Source organism: Ips typographus, linkage group LG5, assembly GCF_016097725.1.
Source record: "Ips typographus isolate SLU linkage group LG5, UJ_Ityp_2.0, whole genome shotgun sequence".
Taxonomy (NCBI): domain Eukaryota; kingdom Metazoa; phylum Arthropoda; class Insecta; order Coleoptera; family Curculionidae; genus Ips; species Ips typographus.
This window is the reverse complement of record NC_138426.1, coordinates 13,206,483-13,224,421: the sequence shown is the minus strand read 5'-3', so window position 1 is coordinate 13,224,421 and position 17,939 is coordinate 13,206,483. Positions and strand designations below refer to the sequence as shown.

General features: G+C 35.7%; 3 protein-coding genes across 3 annotated transcripts; 1 reads left to right on the top strand and 2 right to left on the bottom strand.

Annotated features, from left to right (window-relative positions):
- Positions 1-44: 44 nt before the first annotated feature.
- yata (N-terminal kinase-like protein yata) lies at positions 45-5,551 on the bottom strand. The gene is made up of 13 exons (XM_081980529.1): positions 5,310-5,551; positions 4,978-5,241; positions 4,696-4,919; positions 4,184-4,274; positions 3,795-4,109; positions 3,520-3,741; positions 3,239-3,467; positions 2,993-3,184; positions 2,772-2,936; positions 2,566-2,717; positions 907-1,056; positions 682-850; positions 45-627 (listed from the first exon to the last, which is right to left on the bottom strand). The coding sequence occupies exons 1-13, from the start codon at positions 5,421-5,423 to the stop codon at positions 497-499; spliced, it is 2,418 nt and encodes an 805-aa protein (XP_081836655.1). The 5' UTR covers positions 5,424-5,551; the 3' UTR covers positions 45-496.
- Positions 5,552-5,669: 118 nt separating this feature from the next.
- CIA30 (complex I intermediate-associated protein 30) lies at positions 5,670-6,831 on the top strand. The gene is made up of 3 exons (XM_081980536.1): positions 5,670-6,001; positions 6,083-6,510; positions 6,567-6,831. Exons 1-3 carry the CDS (start codon positions 5,773-5,775, stop codon positions 6,789-6,791), a joined length of 882 nt encoding a protein of 293 aa, XP_081836662.1. The 5' UTR covers positions 5,670-5,772; the 3' UTR covers positions 6,792-6,831.
- A 27-nt stretch (positions 6,832-6,858) lies between these two features.
- pic (DNA damage-binding protein pic) lies at positions 6,859-17,262 on the bottom strand. Its single transcript, XM_081980527.1, has 17 exons — positions 17,047-17,262; positions 15,969-16,117; positions 15,655-15,917; positions 15,308-15,596; positions 15,094-15,247; positions 14,705-15,037; positions 12,926-13,083; positions 12,581-12,759; positions 12,365-12,525; positions 11,995-12,310; positions 11,806-11,929; positions 8,596-8,755; positions 8,359-8,523; positions 7,954-8,295; positions 7,626-7,901; positions 7,165-7,391; positions 6,859-7,105 (listed from the first exon to the last, which is right to left on the bottom strand). Exons 1-17 carry the CDS (start codon positions 17,105-17,107, stop codon positions 7,052-7,054), a joined length of 3,411 nt encoding a protein of 1,136 aa, XP_081836653.1. The 5' UTR covers positions 17,108-17,262; the 3' UTR covers positions 6,859-7,051.
- Positions 17,263-17,939: the final 677 nt, after the last annotated feature.

Below are 17,939 nucleotides of genomic sequence, written 5' to 3'. Positions count from 1 at the left end.
TCCAATACCAAACCATTGAGCAGAAGGTTAATTAGGCCATTAAATACTTGATAATATGAATTTATTTACAAAATGGCCCTAAAGTACAATAGAATCTTTTTAGGCTTAAAAGCTATATTATAACATAAAAAAAGTTTGAATAAAATTTGCTATATAACGGTAAAACTAACTCGAAGTTAATATAATACAAAAATAAAACAAATAATGCCTCTTTGATTGGTCCTTAGCAGGTAAATTAATTAAACGTCAATAATCCATAAGTTCCAAGGCAAAATTATTAACTTTGGCATAGATGAGCGTAGAGCAGGTTTAACAGAGATGGATTAATATTTTTTTAGGGATTATTTGAAAATCGTTTGAGTTTTTATTGCCTCATAGTGGATTGAAATCGCAAACTTCTATTTTTGCCAGTTTACGTTATTGCAACATCTCTCTTTTTTTCCTCCACTTTGACAGCAAATATTAGATTTTGTACCCGTTTGAGTTGTGCAAAAGTTTAGATTTTTTTTGCTCCCAATTTCATAGGTCCACCACCACTTCGATTTGCCCTTCTGGCTTCCAATTCCTTTTGGCGTTGGATTTTTTTCTCTTCACGTTTTCGTCTGGCTTCTTCCAATCTTTGTCGATCTATAGTGCAAATTGTTTAATTTTTCGAAATGAAATTATTGCGCCACCACTCACCTGTACAAGAATCCTCATCAATTGGTTCAAATTCAGTGTCTTCCCAGCCGTGTTGAGGTCTGCGATTCGTTACACTACTGGAAACTGTAGTGTCCGATTCCGGTGAAATTATTGGTACTGTGTCGGGGCTCCAAGCATCAGAAGGTGATGTTAACCCAGCTTCTGCTTCCTGAAGAAGTTCGTAAGAATAATTAATTTAAAAGTTACAAAGTGTGCAAGTCTTACGGGTTCTTCTTCTAAACTGCCCCACTCTTCGTTGTCCCAACCGTCAGCTGTCACTTTTGCACCCCCGGACCCTGATGGAGGACTAGTAGGGTCACTTTGGGTTCCGGTTACACCCCCGCTACCGCTACTACTTGCCATTTGACCCCCAGTCTGCACATTTTTACAGGATATATCATAATCAGCTAAATTTAACCTACTCTCTGTCCCAGGAGAAATGACAGTGACGACATATTGAAATTCACTTATATCATAGACTAAATGATAAGTACAATCAGCGCAATGTAATTATAAAGTGGCACCCAAAAAAGAAGCCGTTTACAGACATAGTTGCCAACTTTTGCAGTATTTCCTATAATCCGCTTTCTTTTGCTATCCCATCTGAACTTACTAAGAAAGCTATGATTTTTTCAAATAAATTTGAGTAAAATTACTCGTATTTTGAAAACTGAACAAGATAAGAATTTCTGGTTTGAGGTATCGATAATTATGATTCTATTTATTTTAAAAGTCGCAGGACTCTTTTTTAACCTCAAAACAGAATCTCTGACGGTCACGTGACCGTTTTTTAGTTTTAAACTGATAGACTAAATCACGTATCTATTTGTAAGATTAAAACGTCATTTTTAAACGTCACGTGACAGTTTTTATGTTTATTGACTATTTTTTTTCAAATCGCGTGACTTTTAACGTCAAAACAGATCCTGAAGGTCACGTGACTCTTTTAAGATTAAAAATGGAATTTATAATGTCACATGACAGTTTGAAATGTCATTTGAAGGATCACGTAATAGTTTTTCAGTTTAAACTGATATTTTTTTTAAGACACGTGACCCTCTTTACAGTGCAAACGGCAACGTGACAATTTTCAATTATTTTAATGTCAAAACGAAATCCTAAAGGTCACGTGACTATTTTAGATGTAAAATTATTATTTCAAGAGTCACCTGACTCCTTATAATGCGCAAATGGTCACGTGACGATTTTCAATACTCAAATTTAATTTTTTAGTCCAATTGATTCTTTTTTAACTTCAAAACGGATCCTAAAGGTCACGTGACTCTTTTTACAGTTCATAAAGTCGCATGACGATTTTCAATACTCAAATTTTATTTTTAAAGGTCACGTGACTTTTATTTAATTCCAAAACAGAACCTTGAAGATTATCTGACTGTAAATGACAAAATATTTGACGGGTCACGTGACTATTTTCAATAATATTAATTTTAAAGATTACGTGACCGTTTTTTAGTTTTAAACTCTAAATCTAACTACTTAAATTAATTTTCAGTTCCATTGCCACTCTTTGTCTATACTTATCATTATTATGTCTTAGATTATTACGATTTAAACGGATCTCAAGGGTAAAACAGAAATGTTTTTACGACTGTTTAAAAATATGCTTATTATTCACTAGTTTTGAATTACCTATAAAGTGAATGCGTTTTTTGTCATTTACTGTTTGATTATTCCAGTTTTAAATATTTTTCAATAAGACCCTGGTAAATAGGTTAGGTTAGGTTAGTTAGGAGCCTCAGTGAAAGTTTCAGGTCTGTAACTGCCCAAATACCCAAATTATGAATCAAATTGTGTTTGTTTTTGAATGAAAACCAGGAACGACAATTATTACGTCACTGCCACTTGGCCTGAGAGGGACTTTACCTCAATATCGCCCCAATTATCGTTGTCACCCCATTGATCGTAGTCGTAGTCCGAGGCTGATTCGATCCCCCTGCTCCCCTCTTCGTGCTCCAAAGACGTCATTGACGTCACGCTGGAAGTCGTGGTTGAAATGCTACTGCTTGATGGTTGTTCTGTACACCAAATAAAATTACTATAAGTAACAAGAATATATATGCGAAAAATACCTAAAGAACCCGGTTTATTCAATATTTTATTGGCAAAAGTGTTCATGGATTTTACAGTGTCTGATTGGCTACGGTAGAATTTGGCGGTCACCGCAGTCACAGCCCAGCCAGCCCAAGTGGCGGCCGCGTTACTTAAACTAGGCGTGGCTGTGTTTACGTCTGCCTCTGCAATTAATTCAACAGTTATCTCTTTGAAAAAAGAAAAAATCTAGGACACTCACCCATGCTTTCCCTTAAACTAGGATCCTCAGAAACTTTCTCCAATTTACCCAAAAACCCTTTAATAGTCCTAAACACAGAATCTCTAACGGATTTTTCTGGATCTAAGGCAAGTTGGCACAGTGCAGGTAATATCCGTTGTGACACTTCCGCCAATAAGTAATACTGTTGGGTGGCCGCTAACGCCAAAACACCTACATTTGCCCTAAATTAGTAATTTTAGTAGACCAACTTAAGGGGAAATTTACCAGCATTACGAGCGGGAGGAAACGGATCGCGCATCGCCCTAATAAAAGCGGATATCAAAACTTTCTGCCTGATTTGCGGATGCAAATGATGCGCAATTTTCCCCAAACAAACTGTTGTGTTTGTTCTGATACCGCCTTGATCGTCTTTTGACTGTAGGCGGGCGAAATGCCGCAAAACCTCCACGTTCAAATTGTTATAGCTCAGTTTGGGAGCTAAGTGTATCACAGACTGAAAACCATTAATTTAGATCTCTGTTGGGAGAAAATTGCGGTAAATATACTTTGACAGTTTGTTCACGAATAGTCGGATTAGTATCCATAAAACCATGAGCAATCTGTGGAAATATTTGATCATTGACAGTACTAGACTGTAAATGACCTATAAAATGCTCTAATTGCTGTAAAAGACGCGATCTTGTCGCCCTGTCGTTGCTTCCAAACAGTTTAACAACACATGGCACAATTTTTTTTTGATACTCTGTTTCATCCAAAAGTCTGCCCAACTGAAAATTAATTGCCTTAACTCCACAGAATGCTGAAAATCTTTGAAAAATACCTTGAACATGGGTGCCAAAACAGCTGATCCTGCATCTCCATATTCAAAAGCAGTAATAAGTTGTGGCAATATTTTTTGCTTGCAAATATTATCAGGAAAAATATCCAAATGGGGGGTTAAATTTGAAAAGAACCGATTCTTTTCATTTTTGTCTTTGATCTGAATCTCTTCCAGAAAGAGCAAAGAATCAACCAAATCATTTTTAAAATATCCACCTAATTTTCTACATCTTGTTATAATATCAGCAGGGTTGGGTCTAGATTGTGGATTGGGGCCTATTAATTCTGAGTATAAATTCGACAATTGACGCGGAATCTATTAAAAAAAAAAATGCAAATGCTTTTTAAATGACCATCAAAAGTTATAAAAAAAAATAAAAAGCTACAAACCTTATCAGCATTCCTTAATGAGCTTTGCTGATACAGTGGTCCATTAAATATTTCCCAGATCAAACATCCCAATCCCCACATATCTGCAGAACTACAAAATAATGTATGTTGGTGATCAAAATTGTGATATTTTGATTGATTTCTCTGCAGCCCTTAAAGATCTCTGGCACTTTCAAAATGGTTCCAGAGGCTTCTAGCAATTTAAAACAGTAATAGGAAAGTTTGAGACATTTGTAGAGGTCGCTGGTACTTTTTAAAGGTTTTCAATAGCATTTAAAGGTTTATGAAACTTTCAAAATGGTCCTGCAGGTTTCTGACAATTTAAAATAATTCTAGAAAGGGTTAAAACACTTGTACAAGGCTCTGGCACTTTTTAGAAAGTCTCTGACACTTTGAAACAAGCAAATATTTCAAGCTACTTTTTACTTTTGGAAGTAGTCTATAAAACTGACAATAACTGGTACTATTATGGTATTAAAACACATACAGTCACTGGAAAAAAGCTTACCAACCATTTAGTACTTAATCTCTGTTTACTAGGATCATTTTTCTCTGGAGGATCATAGACGTCTAAGGCTGGTGTAGCTTTTTGTATGGTAATATTGACATCCAGAGCACTGGATACATACTCCACTCCTCCCAACTTCCATTCCCCAGAGTTGTTCACAAACACTGACCAAATATTTACATTGTTATGTCTCAAGCTTCCATCATTATTCAGAAATGACAATGCCCTCTAAAATTATAACTTAAATATGCACAATCACATTTTCATATCACATAGCAGTACATACAGTTGTTTGAAATATTCCCCAGGCAACATACAAGTCCTTTTGGTGTTCATCTAAAGATAGTTTATCTAAATGTATTCCTACAGGTTCGACATATTCAGTGACTAGATACAAGACTTTTTCAGTCTCTAAACTGTCTAGATATATGAGTATACTAGGGTGACGGAGAGTTTTCAAACGTTTTACTGCAAGTTTGGCAGCTTCAAATAGGACATCAGAGCCACTTTTAATTTCATACACAAACACTGAAACTTCCTCACTGGTGCCCTAAGTGATTAAACCACATTATAAACCTCTAGAAATGCTTACTAATAAAAGTTTAAACAAATATTTACCTTTTTCTTTCCCTTGTGCAAGGACCAAACACTACGATTTTCAAATTCAGACACAACCTCCCCAATTTCGTATTGGAAGTCTTTGGCTGCGTCCCGCGAAAAAAAAGACCACATGACGTTGAAGGGTGCTAATAGACTGGATTTACAATTTATTTATTACATTAAAAATATGTAAAATGTAGAAAAAATAATTTCAAGAAAACTACGTCAAAAACTTTATTGAATTATTAACCTAACAATTTTATTTTGACAGTGACATTTAAACTTTTTGACAGCCAACTTCGTTGTTTGCGTCTCTATTTAACGTGTAGCAAAACAGAAGACAGACAATTAAAAGATTGACCACCCAATTTGAGGTTATGTGTTATGTTATGTATTTAATGTTTATGAATTTTGTATTTACCCCAAAATGATTTTAATTTAACTCCCGCTGTAAATCCTCTGGATTACAAGTGTAACAAAAATGAATTCTCTAGTTCGAAGCCTAGCTCCGAAAGTGGTTGCCCTTGATCACTTGGGAAAAAGGGCTCTAAGTACCTCCAACCGGTTGTTTGCATTTTGGGAGAGAGACGATCGGGGCGGTTATGATTATAAGCCTCTTCCAGACTTTAAAACGAGAATGAGAGTCGGTCTTAGCGAAATGAGAAACGAAATCAAACTGTGGTGTCACGAGTGGAAAGAGAAGTTTGAGAGTAGGTTTATTTTGATGCATTTTCTTATTATACACTTTCACTGCATTTTTAATGTTTAACATACCTTTATTCCTAAAACAGCTGATTCTATAAATACATTTCGCCCCGGTGAAACTGATGTGGCCTGGAGGTTTAGAAATGAGTCGCTGGACAATTGGATTGTCACGGCAGATTCCGACCACAATCAAGGTTATAGTCATTGTAGTTTGGTGAAAAACAATTTGGGCAATGCTGTGTTCAGCGGCAATATCAATTTGAGAGTGCCTAAAGACGGGCAAATCGTTAGAGCCGGTTATTGCAGTTTGAAGACTAAACGGTTCCGAAAATCCTTTAAAAGAGACACCTGCTTAGATTGGCACCCTTACAACACTTTGATATTGAAAGTCCGAGGTGATGGAAGGACCTATTTGATCAATTTGGGTACTAGAGGCTTTTATGACGTTGCTTGGTTTGATGTTTATCATTTTGCTTTGTACACGCGAGGTGGACCTTATTGGCAAATTGCAAAGGTTATACAAGTTGATTAAACTGTAAACTTTAAAAATTAAAAGCAATTATTTCTTAGATACCATTTTCAAAGTTTTTCCTGGCATCAAAAGGGAGAGTTCAAGACGACCAGTACCCAATACCATTGGAGCATATAAGTAGTTTTGGAATATCAGTTCAAGACCGACATGGTGGCGATTTTTGCTTGGAAATCGATTATGTCGGTCTGGAATACGATCCTAAACACGTGGAAGAATTTGCATATGAACAGTACCAGACGGCGCGTGGTATAGCTAATACTTAATGTTATTTAAGTGTGTGTTAAATTAAATGTTGGAAAAGAATCAACTTGGGTGTAGTAATAAAACGACAACAGTAGCAGAGCGTGTAATAGTTGGTCGCGCTAATATTAAAATCCACAGCAAACACAATATTGAATCCATGGTTGATGACAGTATGTTGTAGTTTATTATCGAGAAAACAATAATTATTGTAATGTACTTATAGATTAAAAACATCAACAAACTTATGCCTCTTAAGGAAGAACAAAGAGAGGATTTCAAATTAATGTATCCTTGTTAAGTCCTCTACAGTTTTAATTAAATGTTCCACAGTTACCTGGAAGTGGCAATACATGCTCTAGAATGACGCCAGTAAAATTAAAAGAAAATACTTACCCCCAGACTATCAGCGACCTCTTTCATTTTTTCGGGGGATAAATCTAAGAAGCTCTCAATTAAATCGCCATCGATAAAACCTTCGCTGTTTTCAGTCTTGATCTCGGTGTTAAAAGATCGCCAAAACTGATGGCTTATCCGTCCCACTGATTTGATCGTTGTAGCCAATTTGTTTTGTAAATCTCTCAGTGACTCGAAAAATTCTTGTGATATTTGTGTTACCAATCCTGAAATATTTATTGAAACTCTCAAAAGTGTTTAGAGCCAAACCATACAACTAACCAATCTACTTTTATATGTCAATAGAAAGCTGTTTTCATTAGCTGACATATAAAACAAAGTGTTGCGAGTTATTTACGGGAAAGAGCGATAAAAACTTTTAAGAGACAAATTTAATGGATATTTTTAAACATTACACAAATTCAGTGTAAACAAAATTATAAACTAATTTGTGTACTTACCTAAAGCACCGGCAACAGTACCAAACAGCACACAACCTCTCGTTGGCGTTGACGTTTCTGCAAAGTTTTGCATCACCAGGGATCCGTGCCTGAACACATTGATCATATCGCCGATGTGAATGTGTCCGGCCTGCAGCATCTGAGATCGTCCCTCGTCAGTGGTGGCCGCCTCGTCTTTTTGGCAAACGAAAATGTTGAAACAATTTTCCGCTCCCAAGAAAATTTCGTCGTCCAAAAACTCCAAGGCGGTCATCCAGTTCGGATTGTAGTCTCGTGCTACAAAATCAATTATCTTGAACACTTCTTTAGTGAAGTAAATTACGATTACCAATTTCCTCAAAGCTCCCTTCCATAGTTTTGTATTGCAGTAAAGTGATGCTGCGCATAAGATCACCAACCAAAATAAAATCTCCTTTGGTTTTAAGACATAACGAGACGATGTTGTTAAAGTGGGAACATTCTAGTCTAAGTTCTTTCTCTGCCGTCCACTCGAACAATCTCACTGTACTATTGATGGATGCCAATAATTTTCCGTTAAACGACGCCAAAGAGTAGCATGCACCTTTGATCTCCTTTTCCGAAACCTGAACTAGTTTATTGTCGCTCCAGTGAAACACTAGAATTCTGCCTTGTTTCGGTTCAGATTCTTCTGGGTTTACGGTGGCAGTTCCTGGATGTGGATATTATACGTCCATTAGAAATGCGTGAATTCAGAAGTGGGTAAACAACTCACCAACTACAAAGTAAGTATTGGGGTCGTTGCTTAATTGACACGAAATTAGGGACATGGCGTATTCTTGTTGCATAAATTGATGGGCGGCTAACACTTCAAAAGTGTTTTGGTCGATGACCAGAAGGTTGTGAATTTCTACTTCCTGGCCGTATTCCGCTGGTGTCCCTAAATCAAGCAAGTTCAAAATTCAATGAGAAGCTAAAGTAAAACATTGGTTTGGAGTTTTATTAAACTGACCTGCATTAACGGAACTAGAAGATCCTGATTTGCTCATCACTAGTGACGCTACACTGCTCGATACTGTCAGTGATTGGCTCATGGTGGAAGCACTCTGTCTGACTGGATGCAAACCAGTTGAGTCTTGTATGTCTGTTCGACATGTTATTACCCCAAAAGTCTGAAAGTTTGTCATAGTCGAAGCATAATTTAGCTTAAATGGGACAATCAATCAATATCATAATCACCGACATACGTTTTTTTGCTAGTGATTGTGACTGCAACAGTTAAATATACAGTATGTAACGATAGTAGGAAATAGAAAACGCATAGAAACAGACAAGAAATAAAATGTCTTTCTACTAACTGTTGGTATTCTCTACTCTCTAAGCTATTTTCTTACACATTCAACTGACTCCGTCAACCGTAAACCTACCTAGGTCCGGTAAAACAATTTCTAGTAATGCTTTTACTTGTTTCGTCATATTCAGGGTTAATATGTTGAATTGATGGAAAACTACAGGCCTATTAGTTTGTTACCGGCTTTTTCAAAAATTTTTGAATTATGTATGTGTAAACGGTTGATAGATTTTTTCAAGCATTGTAATTTATTGAGCTTAAATCAGCATGGTTATGTGCCTGGAAGGTCCACGCAGACTGCAATATTTAACTTTACAAAACGGATATTAGAAAGTATGGAAAAAGGTAACCTGGCGATTGGCATCTTCTTGGACCTGTCAAGGGCGTACGACTGTGTTGACCCAGATATGTTGCTTAGAAAACTTAAGGCTTACGGTGTAGGAGGTCAAACATTACATTTGTTTTCATTATATTTAACTAATAGGCAACAAAAAGTTAAAATATTAAAAAATGGACAGAATTATTTCTCAAGTCTGAAGGAAAATAAAATTGGAATTGCACAGGGAAGCATACTGGGACCTATTTTATTCATTGTATTTCTTAATGACCTGAGCAACATTCTGCTTTCAGAAAATGAGCATGTGACGTGTTATGCCGATGATACTAATTTATTGACAGGGGGAAGAAATGTAGAAAGCCTAGCACTATCGGGAGAAAACTTATTTTTTCGACGACTGACTTTGAAAGTACCTCATGAAGAGAGAGAATATACTATTCTATATTAAGAGCGGAAAGTATATATTTGCCGCTTGCACATGAAATTTGCAGCTTGAGGCGAAGCCGAACGCTGCAATCATGTAAAAGCGGCAAAAGTACTTTTGGCTCGAAATATAGACGATATTTTTTCGACGACTGCTGTGGGGTGGATTAGAAGGACAACTCACATCATTTTCGTCGCTCGAACTCATTGTCACCGATAAATCACTTTGACGGAATGTGGTTATTTCAAACAGGTATGTCAAGCGTTGTTATGGAAACGCCGAAAAAAGTTGGTGACTAGATTGTTAGTAGAAAGCGAAAACGCTCTAGAGCAGAAAATCTCTCTTTCTGCTCGCGCGCGGCAAATAACCCCTTTCTGCTTCTAAATGGAAGCGTACATGAGGTACTTTCAAAGTAAGTCGTCGAAAATATACTATTGCAGAGCACAAGATTGGTTTAAAAGTAACAGATTATTACTTAATAATAATAAAACAAAGGTTCTACTCTTTAGAACAAAACAATTTAAAATTGAAAAACCTGGAACACTAACTTTTGGACAATCAAATACAGAGCTCGTAGAACATACCAAATTTCTTGGAATTCATTTGGATGAATTCCTAAACTGGTCAAATCATATTTTAGAGTTAAACAAAAAGCTTAGTTCAGTTTGCTATGGCATACGAGTTACTGCGAAATACATGAATGAAAGAACATTAAAAATCCTATATTACGCAAACTTTGAATCTGTGCTCATGTATAGGATAATATTTTGGGGTTCTAATAGCTTAATGGAAAAAATTTTTGTTTTACAAAAACGAGCACTTAGAATAGTCAAGAAAATGGGATACAGGGAGAGCTGCAGGGGGGTTTTCAAAGCTAATGGTATTCTGACGGTGTGGGGACTACATATTTATGAATGTATAGTTTTCTTTTTCAAAAACAAAAGTATGTTTGATCTGGAGGTACATCATAGTTGTAACACTCGAAGCGTAAATGTAAATTATCCGATACACAGATTAACTATAACCGAAAAAAATCCATATTATGCCTGTTTGAAGCTTTTTAATACATTACAAAATGATTTAAAATTAGAAAGAAATGAGAAACTTTTTGAAAGAAAGGTAAAACAGATGTTAATTAATTTAGAGCCATATTGTATCAGGGATTATGTAAAAGACTATTAGGTGTACGCTCATCTTAAAATGACCCTGTTTTTTTTTGTGTTTTCATGTATGTTTTTTGTAGTTACAGGAAATGTATTGTGACCATAATTAGAAATAAAGAAGACTAACTAACTAATAACAAGTATTGTATTTCTTTCTCAGTAATTAATCGTAGATTTCAAAGTTTGCATTATAAAATAGTCCGTTTTGTTGCCATTATTGTTGTTGGTTATATTTATTATAATTATTGACTCTTCAGTTTTAAGTTTCTTATTTTCTTGTTAGACTATTATTATTTTTCAGTTCCTTGTAAACATGCTACCAATTTTTATGCATTTTGTGGAGGAAGTAGGATGTGTTGATGGAACCCACATATAGCCATAACACAACCATTAGGCACTCCAATGAAATGTCAAATACAGCTGATTGAAACTTTTAGAAGGGCAAACACGGCCATTAAAACACACTTTCTTATGCATTTTGGCATTATCAACTGAAAGACTTTAGAAAATCGCTACATTTAAGCTAAAACTCTAGGTATTCATAAGAAAATGTGTTTTAATGGCCGTGTTTGCCCTTCCAAAAGTTTAAATCAGCTGTTTTTGACCTGTCACCAACCCAACCTTATTAACACTGACAGCCATAAAAGTTAAAAAACACAACATTTGAATTTTGATTTGAAAGAAAGATTGAGAAATACAAAATTTCATAGCCCCAAGAGAGATAAAATCATAGCAACACCTCATTTGGTCTTTCTATTTTGCACAACCCGAATAGTTACGTTGAGTGCCGATCTTCGCCAATCGAAATCGTATTACGATAGAGAAGGATTTTTTCTATGATAGCAAAGAAATTTCCTTGCTATTCGTTACAGAGTTCGTCTTCTGATGATTTAGTTTTAATATGTAAGAGCACTTTACAAACTTAGTCATTAAAAATCATGATTTACCTGGCTACATTCTTGGTAAGCTATTCTTCTCGGCGATTCCTGTAGAGGAATAGTTCGTATATGTAGCTTTTGTATTTCATCTATTGTTCCAATGGTTACTGATGTGGCGGTCGCCAGCGCTAAACTAATCACATGAAACAATCATTTACACCCAAAAATATAGTAAAAAAGAAACTATAAACAACTTACCTGTCAGGGTATGCCTCTGCATTCAAAGAACACATCTGACTGACCTCTTTCAGATTGACATTCGAAAAAACCAACTTGTGATTGGACGAATAAATGACAGTAGGTCTGTCAGAGCACGCAAACACGTTGGTAGAGTTGAGAGACCGAAACGTCTTCAAAATGGTCGGTTGTGTACCTAAAGTGACTTTCTTTTTATCTCTCAAAACTCCCTGTTCCTTTTGCAACGAAAAGTAGTACATTGAACCGTCACCCAGGGCACAGAGCAGATAATTGTGCCCTTCGAAGGTCGCCATCAATATGGAACGTGGAATTATATCTAAAATACTGTTAAGTTAAGAGATTCTCAGATACAATGCCAGGCAGCTCGGACCTCCTCCGAGTAACTCTTTATGAGATTCACTCAAATCGGGAAGACGTAGTATTCGAGCCGATATGTCAGTCCACAGTCCTACCGCTACAATACCGGATGTGGTACTATCTCCCAAAGGACTAATATCGAGACATGACACTTCAACGTCCAAAGTTGTTTCACTAAAAATTACTATTATTTTCTAATTGAACAGGTCATTGTATACTCGTATAAGACCTTTTTAAAATCAACTCATTAGGATGAATTTCTAAGTAATATAACTGGTTTCCTGTCGAGACTACAATTTGAGATGTGTTGCACGAGACTACGATAATATTTTTTTCGGTTGACGGTTTCCATTCAGAAACTAACGTTTTTGATTGGACCGTCACCAGTCGAGCCGATGTTGGTGTAACCTGTAACACATTATTTTTAATTAAAATAGCATTGAAAATTTCAATAATATTGATAAGCAACACACTTTATACTTCTCACAGGATGTTTTGAAATTACGTTTTAATAGGGTTTGAAAATTCAGGTAATTGAAGAAAAAAAACAAGCAGCATATTACATATGACCTACCTGAAGCAACTGCTCATGTGCTACATTTCCGCAAAAGAACGTTTGTTGCTCGGACGTAAATCCTGGAATATCAGTTTCTTCCACTTCCTCACCGTTTAAGCTTAAAATTCTAGTTTGGCCAACAAAAGCCAGTACTAAAGTATCATCAACTTTTCCCCCTGAAAAGTTATTTCAACTGCTTAGAAAACATATCAATTTAGTAAGAATAAACATTTTAAATTATTGTTGTTGTAACACATTATTCAATAAGTCCCGGGACTAACCCACAGGTGGCACTACAAATCGCATTTTTATATTTTTCCCTTGAAGTACCATCTTTCAAACGACAGCTGTCAAATCCTGAGCTCATTCCCTCCAATATTTTGTTTGTGAGAATTTTTTAAAGTGAACAACTTTTGAGTTTTTTTTAAATATGGAAAAAAGTGATTTTCGTGTGCTGATTAAACACTGTTTCCTGATGGGAAAAAACACCGTCCAAACAGAACAATGGCTTGAAAAATGTTACGGGGACTCTTCTCCATCGAAAACAACGATTTGTAGGTGGTTTGCTGATTTTAAACGCGGTCGTACAGACACAAATGACGCTGAACGGTCTGGACGCCCAAATTCGGCTATTGTTCCAGAAAACATCAAAAAAATCCACAAAATGATATTGTCTGATCGTAAACTGAAAGTGAGTGAGATAGCTGAGGCCTCAAAGATATCAGAAGGTAGTGTGTTAACAAATTTTTCATGAACATTTGGGTATGCGAAAGCTGCTTTCGAAATGGGTGCCGCGAGTGCTCACCATTGAACAAAAACAACAACGAATTGATGATTCAGAGCGCTGTTTGGAGCTGTTTAACCGTAATAAAAAGGATTTTTTGCGTCGATATGTGACCATGGACGAAACCTGGATCCACCACTACACACCTGAATCAAAACGGCAGTCATCTGAGTGGACTGGATCCGGCGAAAGCCGTCAAAAGCGACCAAAAACGCAACAATCGGCTGGCAAGGTTATGGCCTCTGTATTCTGGGATACACACGGTATATTGTTCATTGACTATTTGGAAAAGGGAAAAATAATCAACAGCGACTATTATTGTGCATTATTGGACCGATTGAAGGATGAAATCGCACTAAAACGGCCCCATATGAAGAAGAAAAAGATTCTCTTTCATCAAGATAATGCACCGTGTCACAAGTCCATAAAAACGAAGGTCAAATTCAACGAATTGGGTTTCGAATTGCTTCCCCACCCACCGTATAGTCCAGATCTGGCCCCCAGCGACTACTGGCCGTTTTCAGACCTCAAAAAAATGCTCCAGGGAAAGAAATATTAATCAAATGAGGAAGTCATCGCTGAAACTGAAGCGTATTTTGAGGACAAGAAAAAATCGTTCTATAAACATAGGTATAGAAAAGTTGGAAAATCGTTGAAATGATTGTATCACTCTAGAAGGGAACTATATTGATGAATAAAGACGAATTTCATGAAAAATAATTGTTTTTCTTAGTTGGTCCCGCGACTTATTGAATGAAGTGTTAAGTGACCTATAAAATTGAAATATTTATGGGTTTCTGCGCAGACTATATATTAAAATTGAAGTATCTCATAAAACATGTTCCAAATTACACTCAGGTGACAATTATATTGTCAAAATAATCGCCAAAAAGCTAAAAACCACAACCTCTTTTCCTTAATAGTTTAAGAAAAAAATCTAAACCTGTTTAAATGCTTAAATACAAAAGTAAAAAAGAATAACCCACTGATTTAGCAAAACAACATTTACTTACCATTTGCCTGTAAAGCCCACATTCCTTTAATTCCCATCAAATCAATGGAAGCGTGTTCTTGAATTCCAATTCCGTTCCGGATAATCCTTAACGATCCCTCCTTAAAAGCGCCAGAACATGTGACCAACTGTCCTTGGCCTTGCCGTTCCAAATCCACCACGCACATATCCAAAATGGGTGCCAAATTCGTGAATGTTTCCATCACAGTGACGTATGAGCCACTCTCGTCAGCTTTTGTGTTTAGTTTAATTAGCTGCGAATCGCCCAATCGAGAACCGATAAAAAGAACACCGTTATCGAGATAAGTGATGCATTCTGGGATTGCTATTTCCCCTGTAAAATTACCAGTAGAACGATCCAGGCTTATTCTCAAAATTGTTTTTTTTTACCCAACATTTCAACTTTTAGGTCTTTGACAATTTCTTGGGAATCCAGTCGGCTTTCGGTAACCAAAAACAGCATAAACAAATGACCCGCCATGTCGCCAAGAAGATAACGCAAACCACCAGGATCAACTCTAGCATAGCATGTGATGGTGCTTTGCTAAACATAAGGCTGTCTCAAACTAAACTCTTTAATATTAAGTATGTTATGTCAACTCACTTTTATGACAGAAGGTGTCACCACAACTGATGTAATACCATCATGATATAACATGCTTTCCTGACCAATTATAATAGCTCCACCTAAGGGAGATGGCACAGGAATGATAATAGAAGCCTCAGTTTCCACATTATCCTGTTTCCAAGGGATTTTCACAAACTCTTTATCTCTGAGAGAAATTTCGTGGGTTTTAACATGGCGACCGTTCACGTCTTGGTGGATTAATATTAATGTTGGGTTGGCGCACCCATGAAGAAATTCTATATCAGTTACATGTAATTCTTCCATTCTAAAATTTAAATTTCTAGTTAAGTTGTGTACTAAAGTAATAAGGTAAAGTTCAGTACTTAAAATTTGTAGCCTTGAGCTCACTGTTATCTTTCTCCAAGGGGATTATTTTAAACAAACCATCATACAGTCTCAAGCCGATAACTCTAGCTTTTGGATCAATTACCGCTAAAATTCCGGTTTCTGACGGTTTTCCTATTCTATCAGAAACATTTCCATGAGCTTTAGTAATTATTTCTAAATCATCATCATGGCTAGTGCATTGCAAAATCATGGCATTGTATCTGTAGGTTAAAATAAACAGCAAATCTTGTTTTTCCGTCTGCAAAACCCTTCAGTTACAATTTGCAGTAAAAAAAAGATTTAAACTTGCCTGAGGCCGGAACAGTTTCATTACAGCCACTTTGCCATATAGCCCAATTTCTTTGATTGGTCTAAGACCTTCTGGGGTGACCAAATATATATCAAGTCTGTTACTCTTAGCCACAATCAAATTAAGGTCAGTGGGTGAGGTAAAGTTTCCTAAATTACCAAAAAAATGACTGACAAATCCAGTTAAAACTTGAAATTAAATAAAACTGTTTATAATTATTTCACATTCTAGGTAAAGAAATAACCAAAAGGTGGTGCAAGTATGTACGTATAAACTAATTCCTTTCATTGACTTTTGCAAAAATATGTATTTTGTGAAAACCAATATAATTTACAATATTATAAAACCTTCTTAATGAAACATATAGTGAACCCCTGGTCCCTGGTGACATCTATACTTCCCACTTTGTCAGTAGACAAAAAGATCAAATAAGAATATCTGTTTTAATTCAATTTTTTTACTAATTATTGTCAGTTTGACGATTCAGTAAATGTCAGGTTATTTGGTCAGTGTAAGTCATCTTAAATAAAGCAGTTTTGTGAAAGTGGTTTGAAAACAAACAAATCCTCATATCAAGACTTTTCAAATACTATTTCCAAAAGTAAAAAGGGGCTTGAAAACTTGCTTAATTCAATTCAAATTGCCAGAATTCTCTAGGGCTGTATTGAAAGTGCCAGAAACCTCTAAATGCTACTGAGAGAACCTTCTTAAAAATGGCATGGGTTTCTACAAATGTAATAAACTTCCTAAAATTGTTTTAAATTGCCAGAGGTTCTATAACAATTCTGAATGGTGTAAACACATAGATTGGTTGGTCAAATAATTTACTGCAGCTCATGCTTTATAATCGTAAAAGTCACTGCAAACTATACCAAGACTACCAAGAGTAGTTTCAACTTCCATTTTACTTATAGCATAGCAGTTTAGTTTTGGCCAAAATGTTTCTGTAATCGGTGTGGGCATTGATAGTTTATCAGTTTTATATAAAAGAACTAACAAGACTTACAGCAAACATTGCAAAAAACATGCAAGTTTGCGGCAAATTGGATAAAATAAGCAGTAATAACAAATTGCATACCAGTAACACAAGACGTTACGGCGGTCGGCTTCTGAGCCGTAACAACGTAATGGTAGGACATTATTTACTGTCTGTAACTATAACACAAAGATTCAAACACTTCGAGACATTGAAACACCAATTAGGTCTGAAAAAAAAACGAAAAAATATCACCAATTTTAGTAAAAAATATAACCTCAAACAAATTAAGCACGAATCGCCATCATTCTTTTATCTGTCGTCTGTCAAAAGTCAAAAAATGCATGACCACTCCATGTTGCCAAATTTACGTAAATGTATTCGTACTGTAGCGGTTAAAATTTAAAATTTGGTATTCAACGTTTTTTCTATTTAAAAACTGTAACACTTTCAATAATGGTAAACGGAACTTTAACTGATACTAATCTTTTTTGTTGTCATATGTATTACATAAAAAACACACTTATTAGGTTACAGAGTAGCATTAAAATCTAAAGGAGGTTTCCTGGTACAGTTAATCAATTTTTGAGTTCATAATTACTGTAATATTACAATTCAAACAGTAATTATCATGCATCATTTGAACTGTATACCTACATATCCTCTTGCATTCAATTTGTGGTAATTCCAAGTAAAATATTGCTCATAGTTGTTTTGTTTTTACTTTAATTTAAGAGGTAATTAGTAGCTTATAACTTCCAAGAACGGGGGGCTTGAGAAGAAGGAACTTGGCCAGCATCCTATTTCGTATGAAACTGTTGTAAAAAAAATTAAGACTGATTTTCCAAATGGAATACAATGACTCTTTGTTGTAGTAAAATTATATTAACGGTCAATAAACTTTCAGACGTGTATTTAAAAGCCTTTCAAAATGATTAGTTTCACTATAGTTCCCACTTTTCTATCGCACCCATAATTTGCATTAAAAACAGCAA

Coding starts and splice junctions, on each gene's coding strand:
- CIA30 (XM_081980536.1), top strand. CDS start 5,773: ATGAATTCTCTAGTTCGAAGCCTAGCTCCGAAAGTGGTTGCCCTTGAT. Junction 6,002..6,082: donor GTGGAAAGAGAAGTTTGAGA/GTAGGTTTATTT, acceptor TTCCTAAAACAG/CTGATTCTATAAATACATTT. Junction 6,511..6,566: donor CTTATTGGCAAATTGCAAAG/GTTATACAAGTT, acceptor ATTATTTCTTAG/ATACCATTTTCAAAGTTTTT.
- pic (XM_081980527.1), bottom strand. CDS start 17,107: ATGTCCTACCATTACGTTGTTACGGCTCAGAAGCCGACCGCCGTAACG. Junction 12,760..12,925: donor CACATGAGCAGTTGCTTCAG/GTAGGTCATATG, acceptor AATGTGTTACAG/GTTACACCAACATCGGCTCG. Junction 12,526..12,580: donor AATGAGTTGATTTTAAAAAG/GTCTTATACGAG, acceptor AGTAATTTTTAG/TGAAACAACTTTGGACGTTG.
- yata (XM_081980529.1), bottom strand. CDS start 5,423: ATGTGGTCTTTTTTTTCGCGGGACGCAGCCAAAGACTTCCAATACGAA. Junction 3,742..3,794: donor TTTTGGCACCCATGTTCAAG/GTATTTTTCAAA, acceptor ATTAATTTTCAG/TTGGGCAGACTTTTGGATGA. Junction 2,718..2,771: donor GAATAAACCGGGTTCTTTAG/GTATTTTTCGCA, acceptor TTTGGTGTACAG/AACAACCATCAAGCAGTAGC.